Here is a 20,204-nt window from a genome sequence, read left to right on the forward strand (position 1 = left end):
CCTTAAATATAAGCTTTTCAAAAAAAAAAAATGTTTTCACTTGAAAGGCTTACATTTAAGTGCAGAAAACATGCGCCAATGTGTGCGTTCATTTTTGGGTTTGCTCGGACTCGCACACATTACTTTCTCAGTACTGGCACGTAAAGGCTTGCACAGGCTTCCCCTTCTGCTTCTGAAACAAATCAAAACCGGCAGATTTCAAACAGAAAGTCATAAGAAATCCTCTCTTCAAACCCCCAACCCCAGCTCAGGGCTGGCACTGGCGTTCCCAGCGTTAAGACCAAGATTTGTTTGTGCGCTGTTCTCCGAGCACTGGAAGGGAAGAGCAAACGACCCCATTTAACATCCATTTGAATACATTTACATTCAATTTGCGGCCATCTTTGGCGCGCACAATGTTTTCTGCGATAAGCCCTCTGAGCATTCTGCACAGGGTAACGCCGGCGCTAGTCCAGCGCTAACTGGCTCTAACACTGGCGTTATTTTCTGAGCATTGGGGCCTAAGCTTGTACCTGAGGCAAAGGAGGGTAAGTGATTTCCTCAAGATCAGAGAATCAGCTGTTAGATATTGCTATCGCGGAGCCTCTAACAGCCATATCATAGCTGTCATTTGCAGCACGAATCATCTGCTTAGAACAATCTTCGAAATGTGCTAAAATCAACTGGAAAGAAGGTTTGTTAACTTCTGATAATCCTTCCACTAACTGATTCAAGTTATCCATAATAGTATGTAAATAGTGTACATAATGATAATTATGCACTGCAATGTGAGCAGCGAGCATGGAATTTCGGTACATTCTTTTACCCATTAAGTCTATAGATTTAAGGTTCTTGTTTGGAGAATAAGGCATACGGTCTTTAGATGCTTTGTTCCTCCTCATTGCAGATTTGACTATCAAAGAAACATGAGACAATTGTTGCTTGCCATGTCCTAAAACGTCCTACACTCAATATTTATTATCTGAAATTTTGTTTAGTTGGTCTAACTGAATTAGGAGTTGACCAAATGGATAAGTAAAATCAACAAAGCAGATCGTTATGAAAAAATGTAATTTATTAATCGATATTAAAAATATCGGGCTGTACTGTATATAATTTTTAATATCGATTAAACAATGTCCCCATGCATACCTCGTACCCACCCCCATCCTCCCACCCTGTCATAGTAATGCTTGAATGTTTTCACTTATATACACTGTCAGCTAGCAAATTTGCTTATTTCCGATCTGACGAAGAAGGGCAACCTTCGAAAGCTAATCAAGAAATGTATTAAGTTATGTCCAATAAAAAAGGTATCATCTTATTTTCTTTTCCATATTTTATTTTGTTTGATTTCTATTGATAATATCGATTAATAAATTACATTTTTTCATAACGATCTGCTTTGTTGATTTTCCGTCTTGGAGTTTGCAGACCGTCTGCCCTTTTGCTTTCTTGGACCAAACGGATATGTACAGGTCTTGAAGTATTTCATCTATAGGGAGCCGCAACACTCTCCTTATGAAGGTCATATAATGGACAAATATAAATGTGTCTTTACACACGAACCTTATTCTACCACAACATTGCTGTATTTGTTCATACCGGAATTGGCGAACGCCTTTACGGTACAATGTAAGCCACATTAAGCCTGCAAATAGGTGGGAAAATGTGGGATACAATTAAAAATAAATAAATCAGTGAGTCAGGCATTTGAATATTGTCTTATTTTCCTCCAACCCCCAACTCCAACCCTGTAACCATCCACTCATATTTAGGGCTCCTTTTACTAAGCGGCGGTAAGCCCAATGCAGGCTTACCGCTTGCTATACAGGAAGTACCGCCGGGCTTTTACTTCCCACCCCTAGCGTGCCGTCATTTCAAGCGCTACAAAAAAATTTATTTTTGTAGAGTTGGAGTGTACCCGGCGGTAATTGGGCAGTGCCGTCCTCTGCCGGGTTAACGCGGGAGCGCTTACCACCAGCTCAATGGGTGGCGGTAAGGGCTCCCCTCCGAAATGGCCATGCTGCAAGTGCTTTACTTGCTGCGTAGCCATTTCCTGCAGGAAGGCGAGACTTCCCTTTTACCAGCTGCAGTAAAAAGGGGAAGTCGGTGCACGTGTAAAACACGCGCTGACACCAGCGCCGACCCCCTTTTGCCGCAGCTTGGTAAAAGGGGCCCTTAGGTACTCACAGTAGGTACCAAGTGAAAACAGTCTCCTAAAATTAGGAGCTCAACCCTACACTGTTTTCAAAGGGGCTAATTTCAGTCCTTTATTCCCTAAATCAGGAACCTGAATGAAAATCGAGCCCTTGTTACATGTTAAGATGGATTTGCTCACAGCAGTTTATACAAATTACTTTTTTTCCGAACTGTGGTCAGAGAAAACACAGCTTTGAGCTTCAGAATTAACTTTCATGTCAGAATCGGTAGTTTAGAAACTGAAGTGAGACAAGAGACTTTTAAAGCAGTACAAAAGATGCTTCAATTTGTTGACAAGCAATAGAGAAAGAAAGTACATTTAATGACAAATGTTAGTGAATTTTAGACAAAGACTAACAGAAAACCTTGGAATACTGATGGAAAAATTGACAGTTTTATTCCAGCAGAATTTGTCAGAACAGACCATATGACATCTCCCTACAGTGGAACCTGGCCATATGTCCACAGTAACCTGGTTCAAGCAAAAATTTGGCACAAGTAACCATTTCATTCTAATAAGCACTTACCCCTTTCAAAACTGTACGGGGACTTGAACTATTAGGTCTGATGGTTAAACCCATCAGATCATGGACAGAAACAACTATTTTAAGAATCTCATATCTTTCCGGTAAATGCTTGTCTTTTGCATGAAGGTGTGTTAACATGCTAGAAACACGATAGTTCTGCATGCATGCATCCATTAAGAAAACATGCATCCGAATTCAACATGCACATCGGGAAGGCAAAAACTCTTTTAAGTCACCGACATTAACAAGGCAAAAGTAAACGAAACAAAACAAAACAAAAAAAAAAAGAGTAAAAACTTAAAAGAAGAAAATACACCAGATTACTCGTCATAACAGAATCGAACAATGCACAAATATATTACGAATTCCTTAACCAGTGTATTCTATTTTATTCTAAGAGAATGTACTAAGCTTATTTGTATGTATGGTTGCTGAAGATGGCAAGGGGAGGTGGTTCCATTAAATAATGTTTAACATTGTTGATAAAACATTGTTCTTTTTAATGAGTATAAGCAGATATACGTCAAAAACAGCCCAATTGAGACTTGTATAAAACCTGCAAGTGATTATTACTTAAAGGAGAGCTATCTAAAAAATATATATATATATTCTAAACTGACGATGATGCAGTAAGTGGTTGGGGTGGGGGGGGGGGGGGGGGGGGGAAGAGAGAGCATTTCCGAAGGACACATTAACCTTGATTTAAATAAGAAAACTCATTCAGAACAGGGACTTCCATAAATATAGCACAATTTTATCTTAAAAAAATTATTGTAATACTCTCTTTATTATGAGATAATGATTATGTCAATTATATTATAGATTAATTTGTTGTTAAGGTTTAATAGAAAACATGCAAAAAACTCATTGCTTGATGGACGTCTAAAATGTTTAATCTCTTCACCCAACAAATAAAAAATAAAAATCTTTCCAGCTGCTTTTTCATCTGGGTTCTATTGTGCCATCTTATTTTTCCCCTTAAGTAAACTTGAATCCATCCCTGGGGAGTTGGTAGTAACGCGTTAGATAAACGTACACTGTACATAGTACCTTCTGAAACTCTACTGCAGTTTGCCAAAGGCAATGTAATGGTTTCTGTTGAGAAATTAGCAATGGTGTATGCAAATACCAGTTTTTAATGTGATTAGATTTTTGGCATCATTAACACGAATCTCTTAGAGATTAAAATTAACAACAAAATCAGGCAAATGTAATTAATGGCCATAAGTTCTAACACGCAGTATTTGGCAATGTTATCAACCATCTGGGCCTCTCTAGAAAATTCTGCTCGAATTGTATGTTACTCAATAGCCTTCGATACAATTGATTTTCCAGAAATCTAAAAGGTCCTGATAACATATAATTTATCTTTGAACAGCACTTCAAGCTTCGTTAATCTTCCACCTTACTCTTTCATACAGTTCTTCTAACCGAAGCCACAAGATCGACCATAGGAAAAAGTGGCCTCTCAAGGCCATACGCTTTCATTGCCACGTCATCCACATTTACAGTAAGAACAAAAAGCTTTTTCCATTTAAAGGGTTTTCAACTCTACTGAGTAACCTTGTATTCCTCCTAGACTCTATAGTGAAAAATTCCAGTGGCTAAAGGAGATAGAGATTACGAAAATAGACTTAATTTGTGCCAAAATGGCTTTGTAGCTTTCAATAGATCCTAAAACCTACAGCTCGTTGTGGTCTCAACATGAGTAAAATGGATGCTGGGTATTATCTTTTTTTTTTCCCCACTAAAACAACTTCCCTTTTCAACTTTCCTAGTGATCTGCTAAGAGATGTTTCTAACCCTACAATTTTCAGGTCCTACTAAATGAACGAAATTCATGACCTTAAAATTCTAGGGTTAAGGACCGTTTCCTATTGTTCCTGTCTGTGCATGCCTTTTGGTTTCATACTGTGCTTTGTAAGCTGGGGTGCACAAACTGGGGGTTTATAAACGAAAAGCCTTCAAAATCTGCTTGATCGATGTTGGCGATAACGAGCTGGTCAGGTGGCGTCAACACTGGTTGCCCTCGCGTGAAGAACTTGTCGAAGTTTTCAGCACCTTTGCCACACTGTAGAAAAAAAGGAAAAACAACAGACGCTTTGAACAATATATTTGTGTTTGCGGGATTCTCAGAACGTAGGTGGTTAATTCATTTCTTTAAATTTAGTTGGCTGGAAATAAGATTAAACAACACACAGACACGTCTCTGGATGTGAAAGAACATCATCCTTTCCATTTTTTGCTTTGTAATAACTTTTCTTTTTTTTTTTTTTTGTTACATTTGTACCCCGCGCTTTCCCACTCATGGCAGGCTCAATGCGGCTTACGTGGGGCAACAGAGGGTTAAGTGACTTGCCCAGAGTCACAAGGAGCTGCCTGTGCCTGAAGTGGGAATCGAACTCAGTTCCCCAGGACCAAAGTCCACCACCCTAACCACTAGGCCACTCCTCCACTGTTGCTACTGTTTCAGATTCTACATGGAACATTCCATGTAGAAGTCGGCCCTTGCAGATCACCAATGTGGCCGCGCAGGCTTCTGCTTCTGTGAGTCTGACGTCCTGCACGTACGTGCAGGACGTCAGACTCACAGAAACAGAAGCCTGCGCGGCCTTCTACATGGAATGTTGCTAGTGGAATAGCAACATTCCATGTAGAATCTCCAATAGTAGCAACATTCCATGTAGAATCTCCAATAGTTGCAACATTCCATGTAGAATCTCCAATAGTATCTATTTTATTTTTGTTACATTTGTACCCTGCGCTTTCCCACTCATGGCAGGCTCAATGCGGCTTACATGGGGCAATGGAGGGTTAAGTGACTTGCCCAAAGTCACACCAATGTGGCCGCGCAGGCTTCTGCTTCTGTGAGTCTGACATCCTGCGCAGGACGTCAGACTCACAGAAACAGAAGCCTGCACAGCCTTCTACATGGAATGTTGCTAGTGGAATAGCAACATTCCATGTAGAATCTCCAATAGTAGCAACAGAATCTCCAATAGTAGCAACATTCCATGTAGAATCTCCAATAGTAGCAACATTCCATGTAGAATCTCCAATAGTATCTATTTTATTTTTGTTACATTTGTACCCTGCGCTTTCCCACTCATGGCAGGCTCAATGCAGCTTACATGGGGCAATGGAGGGTTAAGTGACTTGCCCAGAGTCACACCAATGTGGCCGCGCAGGCTTCTGCTTCTGTGAGTCTGACATCCTGCGCAGGACGTCAGACTCACAGAAACAGAAGCCTGCACAGCCTTCTACATGGAATGTTGCTAGTGGAATAGCAGATGAAACAAAAAAGGGTCATTTTTAACAAAATTTTAATACTGTATACATCATTTTTTATTTTTCATGTGAATAAATATTTTTGGTATCCTTAGTCCATCTCCTCACTTTTTGTTTTATAGCTAGTGGAATAGCAACATTCCATGTAGAATCTCCAATAGTAGCAACAGAATCTCCAATAGTAGCAACATTCCATGTAGAATCTCCAATAGTAGCAACATTCCATGTAGAATCTCCAATAGTAGCAACATTCCACGTAGAATCTCCAATAGAAGCAACAGAATCTCAATAGTGGCAACATTCCATGTAGAATCTCCAATAGTATCTATTTTATTTTTGTTACATTTGTACCCCGCGCTTACCCACTCATGGCAGGCTCAATGCGGCTTAGATGGGGCAATGGAGGGTTAAGTGACTTGCCCAGAGTCACAAGGAGCTGCCTGTGCCTGAAGTGGGAATCAAACTCAGTTCCCCAGGACCAAAGTCCACCACCCTAACCATTAGGCCACTCCTCATCATAACCTGACGCCATTTTTTGTACTCGCTCTCAGTCATGGCATCTACTACGTTGAGAACAAATGACAATCTTACAGATATGAGTATAGTGAACCATATGCATTATTTATAGCATTCTGTATCTGGGTCAGCATGCCAAACCACACGAAGGGTTGGCCACAGGCTCTGAGAATATAGTCGCTCTACCTATAATAGCCCTTTCCTGGGCATTGCTCATATACAGTAATGACAAGTTTTATTCTCACCACATCTCATTCCGTTTCAAATTTGGTATTGATAGTCCTCGCTTATAAGCAGTCCATACAGGCCACCCTCCCCATCTTCAATCTCTTCTTACCCTCTATTCTAACTCTGGTCTCCTCTGTTTGGAAAAGAGACGGCTGAGGGGGGACATAGGGAGGTATATAAAATAATGAGTGGAGTGGAACAGGTGGATGTCAAGCGTTTGTTCACGCTTTCCAAAAATACTAGGACTAGGGGGCAAGCGATGAAACTACAGTGTAGTACATTTAAAACAAATTGGAGAAAATGTTTCTTCACCCAACGCATAACTAAACTCTGGAATTCGTTGCCGGAGAACGTGGTGAATGCGGTTAGCTTGACAGAGTTTAAAAAGGGTTAGACGGTTTCCTAAAGGACAAGTCCATAAACCACCACTAAATGGACTTGGGAAAACCCCACAATTCTGGGAATAACATGTCTAGAATGTTTGTACGTTTGGGAAGCTCGCCAGGTGCCCTTGGCCTGGATTGGCTGCTGTCGTGGACAGGATGCTGGGCTCGATGGACCCTTGGTCTTTTCCCAGTGTGGCATTACTTATGTACTTATGTCCTCCACTTGGCTCACTTTTATTACGTAGAGCAGTGATTTAACCTATTGTGATGTCATAGTGGCTCATTCCACCAATAAGAGCCAACCTCATTAGTGATGTCACAATGGCTTGATTGTGTAGAATGTTTGCACGTTTGGGAAGCTTGCCAGGTGCCCTTGGCCTGGATTGGCTGCTGTCGTGGACAGGATGCTGGGCTCGATGGACCCTTGGTCTTTTCCCAGTGTGGCATTACTTATGTACATACTCCTTCTGTACATCCCTCCACTTGCACTGGCCTGGCTTGCCATTACTAGACTACCTTCTTTTTTTGCTGCCTTCCCCCACCCCTCCACACACACACTTTATGGAATCATTTCCTGCTTCAGCTTGAGCCATCATATATCGAATTCAGGCATCTTTGAAAACTCAGGGGTCTTTTTACTAAGGTGCGCTGAAAAATGGCCTGCGGTAGTGTAGGCGCGTGTTTTGGCCGCGCGCAGAATCATTTTTCAGCTCACCTGTAAAAAATGCCTTTTTCGGGGGGTGAAAATGGCCATGCGGCAAAATGAAATTTGATGCGCGTCTATTTTCGGGTCTGACACTTTACTGCCAGCCATTGACTTAGCGGTAAGGTCTCACGTGTTAACTAGGCGGTAATGGTGAACGCGCAAACTAGGCGGTATTGGTGAACGCGCATTCAAATGCCGATTACTGCCCATGTGCCAGAAAATAAAAAATATGGTTGGGCCATGCAGTAGCTGAGCAGTAACTTGGAACTGATGTGCATTGGGCACGTGAAGGCGCTTACGTGGCTTAGTTAAAGGGCACCTCATTTTTTTTGGGACTGCCTAGGCTATAAAGCACAGCTAGAACAGATCTGTATTCCTTCCTCTTCTCTCTTTCCACTTTCTTTTATTTATTTGTTGCATTTGTATCCCACATTTTCCCACCTATTTGCAAGCTCAATGTGGCTAACATTGTTCCGTAATAGCGATCGCCATTTCCGGAATGAGAAATACAGAGTTATATTGCATTAAGGTTCGTAGGTGACAGAGAGGGGGATAATCGAACGGGGGCGCCCATCTCTAAGGACGGCCCGGTAAAGGGGCGGGGCAACCCGTATTATCGAAACATTATGGACGTCCATCTTTCGTTTCGATAATACAGTCGGGGACGCCTAAATCATGACATTTAGGTCGGCCTTAGAGATAGTCGTCCCCGGTTTTTGCCGATAATGGAAAGCGAGGACGCCCATCTCAGAAACGACCAAATCCAAGCCATTTGGTCGTGGGAGGAGCCAGCATTCGTAGTGCACTGGTCCCACTAACTGAATGGAAAAAGCCCTTCCCTTACCGATCCGGAAAGGAACAGGCATGCATGAAGGAAATTGTATGCAAATGAGCTGCTCGCTGTTAGCTCATTTGCACACGATTTCTTTCCTAAAGAGGGGAAGTGACGGCAGTCGAGAACGTCCTTCCCTACAACGGCAGTTGAGGACGTCCAAAACATGGATGTCTCCGCGAGGACATCCACGCCCCCGCCATGCCTCCGACACCCTCTCCATCATCCTTTTACAACTTTCCTATCTGACTGGTGTTCTTTTCTATTTTAATTTGTTGTGAACTGTCTTGTTTTGCCTCAAGAGAGACAGTATATCGAGCTCGATTAACACAAATATATCCTCTGTACTATTTTTTTTCCCAAGTTCGTTTATCACTGGCATTTGCCCACTGGATTACTTGCCATCATGGATCAGAATAGCATCTAGTACAGGGATAACATCCTTTTCAAATCTGACCAAGTATGAATGCAAACAACTGATGGAGGAGAGGAAAGGGAGAGCTGCAGGACAGAGAGAAATACATGCAGCACAGAAGCAAGTAACATATAGTAACATAGTAAATGACGGCAGAAAAAGACCTGCACGGTCCATCCAGTCTGCCCAACAAGATAAACTCATATGTGCTACTTTTTGTGTACACCTTACCTTGATTTGTACCTGTCCTTTTCAGGGCACAGACCGTATAAGTCTGCCCAGCACTATCCCCGCCTCCCAACCACCAGCCCCGCCTCCCACCACCAGTTCTGGCACAGACCGTATAAGTCTGCCCAGCACTATCCCCGCCTCCGGCTTTGCCACCCAATCTCGGCTAAGCTCCTTAAGATCCATTCCTTCTGAACACGATTCCTTTATGTTTATCCCACGAGTGTTTGAATTCTATTACCGTTTTCATTTCCACCACCTCCCGCGGGAGGGCATTCCAAGCATCCACTACTCTCTCTGTGAAAAAATACTTCCTGACATTTTTCTTGAGTCTGTCCCCCTTCAATCTCATTTCATGTCCTCTCGTTCTACCGCCTTCGCACCTCCGAAAAAGGTTCATTTGCGGATTTATACTTTTCAAATATTTGAACGTCTGTATCATATCACCCCTGTTTCTCCTTTCTTCCAGAGTATACATGTTCAGGTCATCAAGTCTCTCCTCATACGCAAATCCCTTACCATTCTCGTAGCTTTTCTTTGCACCGCTTCAATTCTTTTTACATCCTTCGCAAGGTACGGCCTCCAAAACTGAACACAATACTCTAGGTGGGGCCTCACCAACGACTTATACAGGGGCATCAACACCCCCTTTCTTCTGCTGGTCACACCTCTCTCTATACAGCCTAACAACCTTCTAGCTACGGCCACCGCCTTGTCACACTGTTTCGTCACCTTCAGATCCTCAAATACTATCACCCCAAGATCCCTCTCCCCGTCCGTACCTATCAGATTCTCCCGCGGTCTGAATATCGGCCCCATTATGTATAGTTTCAAAACTTTTTATATAATTTTATAATCTGTATTATGACTATAACTTTACAATGTAAACCACTAAATTCCTCCACAATACGGTTGGTTTAAAAATGTTAAACTAAATTAAAGTTGTAAGCCATGCGGCAAAGAGATTATGTGGTTTGCAACTGGACAATCAAGGGAGCCTGGGGGCACTGCTTATAGCCTGAAGCAGTGGCGTACCAAGGGGGGGCGCCGAGGCGCGCGCCTGTGGGGTCCGAGTTCGCTATGCTAAAACTTCGCTGGTTCGCTGCAGCTCCCTCCCTCTGCCCCGGAACAGGTTACTTCCTGTTCTGGGGCAGAGGGAGCTGCAGCGAACCAGCAAAGTTTTAGCATAGCAAACTCGGAGCCCACAGGCGTGCGCCGTGGCACCCCCCCCCAGTGGCGTGCACCTGGGGGGGGGTGTCATTTCGCCGGGAAGGGGAGGTGTCGTTTCGCGGGGGGGGGGGGGGGGGGGGGGGGGCGCTGCACCCGGAGGGGGGGCTCATCAGCGATCCGCCCCAGGTGTCACCGATGGTAGGAACGCCACTGGCCTGAAGCATCGTGATATGTTTTGCTGAAGGGAAGAGAAGACACTGAACATGTACAGTTGATCGGTGGTACTGGACTGATGCCATGTGGGGGCAGTGCAAGAACTCCAAGAAGATTTCAGTGAGCCAAACTAAACACCTAGAACTACCTCCTTCAACCTCAATTCACGTCCTCTAGTTCTACCACCTTCCCGTCTTCCGAAGATTTGTTTGCAGATCAATACCTTTCAAATATTTGAACTTCAGTATCGTATCACTCCTGTTTCTCCTTTCCTCATGATACAGAAGTTCAAATATTTGAAAGGTATTGATCTGCAAACAAATCTTCGGAAGATGGGAAGGTGGTAGAACTAGAGGACGTGAATTGAGGTTGAAGGGGGCGGACTCAGGAAAAATGTCAGGAAGTATTTTTTTTCACAGATAGGGTAGTGAATACTTGGAATGCCCTCCCACGGGCGGTGGTGGAGATGAAAACGGTAACGGAATTCAAAAATTCATGGGATAAACACAAAGGAATCCTGTTCAGAAGGAACAGATCCACAGAAGCTTAGCTGAGATTGGGTGACAACACCGGTAATTGGGAAGCAGAGATAGTGCTGGGCAAACATCTATGGTCTGTGTCCTGCAAATGGCAAGGACAAATCAAGGTCAGGTATACATATAAAGTAGCTCACACAACGAGTTTATCTTGTTGGGCAGACTGGATGGACTGTACAGATCTTTATCTGCCGTCATCTACTATGTTACCTAGTGGAATGGACTTCTACGCTGCTTTTTATTTTCCCGTTAAACGAGCCCATAATGAAGCTGACAGTGTTCTTCAATATTGTGCAACAAACAGAGGGTAAAACTTGTTATGAGGGAATAAGGAAACACGAGACAGCCCCAATGCTCTTTTGCTGTTGTGGTCAATGTGGGAATTAAACAGTTAACTTTAGCATAACATAGCATTGTTTTTCAAAAAAAGACACCATTAATATAGTCAAATATATGGGTGAATCTCTTCATAAAGGCAGTTAATAAATCCCAATAAATAAATACATACAAGCCACACTGGTTATGGCTGCATCGTTTTGATGCAGAATCAATTTCCATTCTTTAATGATCCCATCAAAGAAATCTGCGTTGTACAAGATGTACCATCTGCCATGACCAGGAATGCCTTGTTCCAGACCTGCTGCATAGAAAAGATATTCCACTCAATGTGGAAATTAAAAAGAGTAAGACCTTTCTTCCCAAGGACTGTCTTCCGTAATCTGGTACAATCAATGGTGCTCAGTCATCTAGACTACTGCAACGCACTCTACGCCGGCTGTAAACAGCAAATAATCAAGAAACTTCAGATAGCCCAGAACACTGCAGCTAGACTCGTATTCGGTAAAACAAAATATGAACGTGCAAAAACCCTTACGAGAAAAACTACACTGGCTCCCACTTAAAGAACGCATCACGTTCAAAATATGCTCCCTAGTCCACAAAATCATTCACGGAGATGCACCAGCCTACGTGTCAGACCTGATAGACCTACCACCCAGGAATGCCAAAAGATCATCCCGCGCATTCCTTGATCTCTGCACTTCCCTAACTGCAAAGGTCTAAAATACAAACTAATACACGCGTCAAACTTCACCTACTTGAGCGCACAGTTATGGAACGCATTGCCGCGAAACTTAAAAACGATTTGCGAACTAACGAACTTCTGCAAACTGCTGAAGACCCATCTCTTTAACAAGTCATACTACAAAAATCAACCACTGTGAACACACACAACTCCTCCACATATATATAGAACTGTCTTACTATATCTGGCCCAGATGATCAAAAGCCCTGCGCTGTTCCAAACAACGCCCTAAAAATAGCGCCGGGACAGCGCAGGGCTTTTCTGCATCGATGATCAAAGATAATGCATGCAAATCTAAGCAGCGCTATTATCTTTGATCATCATGTTTAAAGTGCGGGAGAATTGTGCCGAGCATGCGCTCAGCACAATCCTCCCGCACTTGTTTGACAGGTCTGGGCTGTCAAAAGCCCAAACCTGTCAAACAGCCTGCCCCAAGGCCCGAACAACGAGGCCCCCCCCCCCAAACCCCCAGAGAACGTCGTGGCCGCCGCCGTCCAAACCCTCTCCCACCCTCCCACCCAGCTACGGGGGGGGGGCTGGGGGGGGGGCTGGAGGATCTGTGGGTCTCCAGCCCCCGAAACCCCCAGAAATCGTTGCTCCATCGACGGGGGGGGGGGGGGGGGGGGGGGGGGGGGGGGCTGGAGGTCCGGTGGACCTCCAGCCCACCCCAAATCCTCCCCCCAGCATTGTCCTTAAATTCCCTGGTGTCGTGACACCCCCCTGGCCCCATCCCGGCCCCCTCCTGGCCTCCCTACCTTGTGTTGGAGGAGGGACGCAGCCTGCCTCCCTCCTCTTCCAGTCAGTCGATGCCCAAAATGGCGGCGCCCAGCACCGCCCAGTGCATCCATGTAAGGGAGCGATTCCCTCCCCCCCCCCGTTGATGGAGCAACGATTTCTGGGGGTTTCGGGGGCTGGAGACCCACCGGACCTCTAGCCCCCGTTCGCGTTTGCCTTGGGGGGGGGAAGGGGGGCCTGGACAGGGCTCACCATTCCTCCCCAATGATCCGCAAAATCTAACGCCAGCTCGGAGCTGGCGTTGATTTTGCTGCGGCCAGCGACCCAATCTTTGGCGCGCTAGTCGCTGATCATTAGGGATGAATGCGTTAAGCGCCAATTAGCATGCATTTGCAAGCTAATTGCGCTAGGAGCCCTGTTTAGCATGCATTTGCATGCTACTTGCGCTGAGAGCCCTCGAGTGCGCTGTTTCAGGCGCTAGTATGGCGTTAACAGCCTCTAGCGCCAGAGTTTGCTTTTGATCATGAGGGCCTCTGCTTGCTATACCACTATCTTGTTTTATCATTACCATGTTGCCCAAGATCCTTCTGTAACACTAAATGTCTATTTTCTGTTATATTTCCACTATTCATGATGTATTGTAAGCCACATTGAGCCTGCAAAGAGGTGGGAAAATACAATAAAGAAAAGTGAAACATCTGCCATGATGACCAAGGATGCCTTGTTCCAGACCTGCTGCGTATAAAACTACATGATGAAAAGGAGGAGGAGGGATTGCTCTGTCCCCACTCGGTAGACCTACTTTCAGAGCCTGCTTTTAAATATTGCAACTTCAACAGAAATGTGCCTCTCTTCCTCCCACAACAGTTTGTGTGTTTCCTAGTATATTTTAATGAAATTAGCATAAAGTGTAACAAAAAAAAAATCTGGTTGCTTGAATTTGTAGGATCTTTGGTGTGAACTACATAATGAAACTTCTTACACCAAGTGGAACATGCCCTTAGATGGAAATCATTTCTACATCTAGAACACACATGTGATGCACTTAGGAAGTAGAAATCCACGGGAGACGTATGTATTAGGCGGGGAGAGTCTGATAGGTACAGGCGGAGAGAGGGATCTTGGGGTGATAGTATCTAAGGATTTGAAGGCGACAAAACAGTGTGACAAGGCGGTGGCCGTAGCTAGAAGGTTGTTAGGCTGTATAGAGAGAGGTGTGACCAGCAGAAGAAAGGGGGTGTTGATGCCCCTGTATAAGTCGTTGGTGAGGCCCCACCTGGAGTATTGTGTTCAGTTTTGGAGGCCGTATCTTGTTAAGGATGTAAAAAGAATTGAAGCGGTGCAAAGAAAAGCTACGAGAATGGTATGGGATTTGCGTTACAAGACGTATGAGGAGAGACTTGCTGAACTAAACATGTATACTCTGGAGGAAAGGAGAAACAGGGGTGATATGATACAGACGTTCAAATATTTGAAAGGTATTAATCCGCAAACGAACCTTTTCCGGAGATGGGAAGGTGGTAGAACGAGAGGACGTGAAATGAGATTGAAGGGGGGCAGACTCAAGAAAAATGTCAGGAAGTATTTTTTCACGGAGAGAGTAGTGGATGCTTGGAATGCCCTCCCGCGGGAGGTGGTGCAAATGAAAACGGTAACGGAATTCAAACATGCGTGGGATAAGCATAAAGGAATCCTGTGCCGAAGGAATGGATCCTCAGGAGCTTAGTCAAGATCGGGAGGCGGGGCTGGTGGTTGGGAGGCGGGGATAGTGCTGGGCAGACTTATATGGTCTGTGCTAGAGCCGGTGGTGGGCAGCGGGACTGGTGGTTGGGAGGCGGGGATAGTGCTGGACAGACTTGTACGGTCTGTGCCAGAGCCGGTGGTTGGGAGGCAGGGCTGGTGGTTGGGAGGTGGGGATAGTGCTGGACAGACTTGTACGGTCTGTGCCAGAGCCGGTGGTTGGGAGGAGGGGCTGGTGGTTGGGAGGCGGGGATAGTGCTGGGCAGACTTATACGGTCTGTGCCCTGAAGAGCACAGGTACAAATCAAGGTAGGGTATACACAAAAAGCAGCAAATATGAGTTATCTTGTTGGGCAGACTGGATGGACCGTGCAGGTCTTTTTCTGCCGTCATCTACTATGTTACTATGTATGTGCTTCAGCAGGGCCGCCGAGAGCCAGAGCCGGGCCCGGGACAAGGCTGCCCCCGGCCCCCCACCCGAGGTCGCCGGCCCCCCTTCCACCCGCTACCGGGCCGGGCCCTGCACTAACCTTAAACGCCTCCTTTCAGCACATTTGCAGCAAGCAGCAGCAGGGCAGACCTCTCCTTCCTTCCGTGCCCCGCCCTCGCGGATATTACGTCAGGCGAGGGCGGGACACGGAAGGAAGGAGTGGCCTGCCCTGCTGCTGCTTGCTGCGAACGTGGTGAAAGGAGGCATTTAAGGTTAGTGCTGGGAGCGACGGAGGGAGGGCGGGTCGGACTGCGGTGTCGCCGGGCCGCATCCGGAGGCCCGGGCCCAGGGACTTTTGTCCCCTCTGTCCCCCCCCCCCCCCCCTCTCGGCGGCCCTGTGCTTCAGACAACAGAAAAGTGTTAGAGCAGTTTAGACTACATTGGACGGTCATTTTGCTATAGGAGGTGTAGAATCTGATAAATAAATGGTTAATGTTAGAATACTTGAGGAAAGTATTCTACATTTGATGGTAGAAAACGTTGAGACTGACTTGTTCTCTCTGCCTTCACCTTTAACCTCTGGATTATCCAGGAACTATAGGCAATAGCTAAGGGATAAGCTGTCTGTAGGAATGATTACTTTTCCCCTACTTCCACGGAAGTCTTGCGAGGCCACCGCTGGAAGTCTCAGCAGCCATTTAAAAAAAAACAGAGAGGAGAGGATCAGCGCCGTGGTACCGGGCAGGAAAGAGTGTGGATCTTTCCTGCCCCGAAGAAGACATTAGATCACCAGGCTGCCTCGAGCTATGTGCCGGAAGGGCACCCAGGGTCAGAGGGGAGTTGGGAAGGCGAACGAGAAGTCTGTTTCCCTTTCCTCATGCCGCCATCCACTCAAAACAAAGAGAGCGAACCTATGATGAAACTTAACGTGGCCAAAACCGAGCTTCTCATCTTTCCCCCTAAACCCACCTCTCCCTCTCCCCCCTTTCCCTGTCTCTGTGGATGGCACTCTCATTCTCCCTGTCTCATCGGCTCGTAACCTTGGGGTCATCTTCGACTCCTCTCTCTCCTTGTCTGCTCACATTCAGCAGATTGCCAAAACCTGTCATTTCTTTCTCTTTAACATCAGCAAAATCTGTCCCTTCATCTCTGAGCACTTTACCAGAACCCTTAGCCACACTCTTGTCACCTCTCACCTAGATTATTGCAACCTGCTTCTCACCGGCCTCCCACTTAGCCATCTCTCTCCTCTTCAATCAGTCCAAAACACTGATGCGCGACTCATTTTCCGCCAAAGTCGCTATGCTCACATTAGCCCTCTCCTCAAGTCACTTCACTGGCGCCCTATCCGTTTCCGCATTCAATTCAAACTTCTCTTGCTGACCTATAAGTGCGTTCATTCTGCTGCTCCCCAGTACCTCTCCACTCTTCTTTCTCCCTATGCCCCCCCTCGTGTACTCCGCTCTGTAGATACATCTCTCCTGTCTGTCCCCTTCTCCTCTACTGCTAATTCCAGACTCCGTTCCTTTTATCTCGCTGCACCTTCACACCTGGAATCGACTTCCACAGCCTGTACATCTAGCCCCGTCTTTGGCCGTTTTCAAATCCAGGCTAAAAGCCCACCTCTTTGACACTGCTTTTGACTCCTAACAACTACTTACTTGCCCTGTACCCCACACCTCTTTATTTCCCTTACCTCTTAATTGTTCTATTTACCTATCTTACTTAGATTGTAAGCCCTTTGAGCAGGGACTGTCTTTTGTGTATGGTGTACAGCGCTGCGTATGCCTTGTAGCGCTATAGAAGTGATAAGAAGTAGTAGTAGTAATGTAGAAGCCTGCCCTTGCAGATCAGCAACACGGCCGCGCAGGCTTCTGTGTACGTACAGGACGTCAGACTCACAGAAACAGAAGCCTGCGCAGCCGCATTGCTGATCTGCAAGGGCAGGCCTCTACATGGAATGCTGCTAGTGGAGGAGTAGCCTAGTGGTTAGTGCAGTGGAACATGGAATGTTGCCACTATTTGAGATTCTACATGGAATGTTGCTACTATTGGAAATTCTAGATGAGATTCTGTTGCTACTATTGGAGATTCTACATGGAATGTTGCTATTACTTGAGATTCTACATGGAATGTTGCTACTATTGGAGATTCTGGAATGTTGCTATTACTTGAGATTCTACATGGAATGTTGCTACTATTGGAGATTCTGTTGCTACTAGTTGAGATTCTACATGGAATGTTGCTATTCCACTAGCAAAATTCCATTTTTAGATTGTGAGCTCTTTGAGCAGGGATTGTCTTTTCATGTATGGTGGAATAACTTTTCATAGGCAGAGTAGTGATTTGTTATAAATCGTAATCAGTGTGTTATTTAGAAAGGCTGGTTATAGGGCACCCTAGCATGTGCTATATTCGTGCAGAGATTTTTTTTTTCTCCTGGTAAAGGGCCACACTAAAACAGACATAGTTATGAGAATCAGGTGCTCAACATTCAGAGTTTCTATTTATTTATTTATTTATGACATTTATTATCCCACATTAAACATGAATTAAGTTGAAACTTGGGAGCATTTAAAATCTTTTTTTTTTCCTATGCCTACATCTAAAGAAAAAGATGGCATGTGGGAACTTGATCCTTTTGTTCTGTGAATTGCAGTGGTATATTATAAAAATGCACTTGCCTTTTTTATTATGACTTTTTCACAAACGATATTGAATAATTAGAGAATGGCTTCCTTCATGCAGATGTTTTTTCCAGCATCAGTCTAAATGTGCCAACATTGTCCAGTTCAGAATATTATTAGCCACCAAGTTCATACAAAGTTAATTATGTTCAGTGGAAAATAAATCTGTTAACTCAGGCCGCTTGCTATATGAATATTCCATGAAGTATTACGTATTAAGGGCATTTGCTTTAAACTTTGTTTTAATTCATTTATCCAGTCCTTACACGTATATGGTTTTGCTTTTTAATCCCAAAGGTGAATTCTAAGGGTGGTTGAACAATTAGGTATAAACTGTGTTGTTTCCGACTTTGTTTGTTTTGGAATTTGGACTGCTTCGGGTCCCGTGCTGATCTGTATATCTGCTGTCTTAGCAGAGTATGGAAGAAAATTATTTATTTATTTATGTTTTATGATTTATGTTACTTTTACTAGTATTTTTTTACTGCTTATAGAATCTGGCTTTCTTGGGGGGAGGGTCAAGGTGACTGCGGCACGGCAAGGGCTTGGCAGGTCGGGAGCTGGGATTGAGGAGATTAGTTGCGGTGGGAACGGGCTAGATTCCAGCAGGGACGGGGCGGGGACAGGCTAGGTTCCCCACAGGGACGGGTGAGACTCCAGTGGGGACGGGTTGGATTTCTGTCCCTTTGCAACTCTTTACACCAAAAGTTCATTTGCTGTGCAATAATGACAAATGTCTGCATGACATAATGTAATTCATGAAAAGCTGCAACTGCCAACAAAGATTGTATTAGCATAACATAAGAACGTAAGCCATATTGGGTCAGACCAATGGTCCATCCAACCCAGTATCCTGTTTTCAACAGTGGCCAATCTAGGTCACAAGTACTGACAGAAACCTAATTAGTAGCAACATTCCATGTAGAATCCCAGAGAGTAGCAAAATTCCGAAATCCCAAAGTGTAACAAGATTCTGGAATCCCAAAGAGTAGCAACATTCCATGCTACCAATCCCAGGGCAAGCAGTGGCTTCCCTCCATGTCCATCTCAATAGCAGACTATGGACTTTTTCTCCAGGAACTTGTCCAAATCTTTATTAAACTCAGATACGCTCACCATTACCACATCCTCCGATTTCTGACTCACCACTTTAGGCTTGAATGGGGGCTGGATCTCCCGACCCTCTAATTTCTCCCAGTCGATTCTTCTGAAGAAACCATGTTCTCTGATGTCTCTCTCCCCCTCAAGGCCACAGCCCAGACGCTTAGCAGGGTGTTTTGTCATTAACTATAAATCCAGAAAACAAAAATGATTAAAGTGGAAAGTATTCACCATACAAGACTGAGGAACTATTCATGGCTTTCAATACAATCCTTGCAACCTTTACCCAAAGTGTGAAAGAGCAACCTTTTGATTTCACGTTCATAAGCCTTTTTCCATAACAGAAAACAAGATTTATTTAAAAACTCTGAAGCACTGTGTAGTTTCAGTACTGTACAGCCCCAGGCAGAGACGGACCTGCCCTCAGTTATGCCTCCAATCAAGTGTCAGGCTTGGCGTTCGGGTTTGAGTTCCAATCTTTGCTTCCCATTGGGACTGCCAGTGAAAATCTGCCCCAATGGAGATATTTTTTTTCTGATTTGCTCATCTGTTCATGGTCACGTGGACCCAAGCACTCTCTGATTTTGGAGGGTAACAGCATTCGGTTATTACTGGATCAGGATGTGATTTGAGCTAGACTGAGTCGGGTGGTTGCAGACAGAAATAAAATGAAAGGCTCCAGTTGAATCCTCTGCCACACATGCAATGAGGCACTGATTTTACACGTATTTTCAGAAGGAGCCCCCCCCTACAAACTGTATGTAGCATTATCAGGAGACAGCCTCCCCCCCCCCACACACACTCCAAACAAGAATGATTAACTCATTCAGAAGGCAAAACTGTATGAACTGTGCAGTACAGAAATATATATTTGTTTTCTCATCACGTTTATGACATTCTATTACAAACACTTATGTTCTCTGGTAGCTTTGAGGACAGGAAAAAAAAAGTCTGCCCAGCCTGCCTTGTAAATTGTATACTTAAGGCCAGTTCTCATCAGCACAGAGAACGCCCAGGTCCCTGAAAGAAGAGCTTGAGGGGTCCTTTTAATAAGCCGCCCAACGTACGCAAATTTGGAGTTACCACCCGGATACCGCGTGGCTCGTGTGGTAATTTCATTTTTGACATGCGTCCGCTACACGCACCAGAAAATGTATTTTATTTATTTATATATTATTATTAAATATATATTATTTATTTT

The 20,204-nt window shown here is 44.7% G+C and overlaps 1 protein-coding gene across 2 annotated transcripts in view; it reads right to left on the reverse strand.

Moving 5' to 3' along the window:
- Positions 1–2,553: 2,553 nt before the first annotated feature.
- Positions 2,554–20,204, reverse strand: part of PRKCA (protein kinase C alpha) — a 611,673-nt gene continuing 594,022 nt past the window's right edge. For both annotated transcript variants that reach the window (XM_030208456.1, XM_030208455.1), the window contains 2 exons: positions 19,049–19,189; positions 2,554–4,779 (listed from right to left, as the gene is read on the reverse strand). In XM_030208456.1, coding sequence (XP_030064316.1) covers positions 4,615–4,779; positions 19,049–19,189 — 306 coding nt within the window. In that variant the 3' untranslated portion in view covers positions 2,554–4,614. The remainder of the gene's footprint in view (positions 4,780–19,048; positions 19,190–20,204) is intronic.

This window comes from Microcaecilia unicolor, chromosome 6, assembly GCF_901765095.1.
Source record: "Microcaecilia unicolor chromosome 6, aMicUni1.1, whole genome shotgun sequence".
NCBI lineage: Eukaryota > Metazoa > Chordata > Amphibia > Gymnophiona > Siphonopidae > Microcaecilia > Microcaecilia unicolor.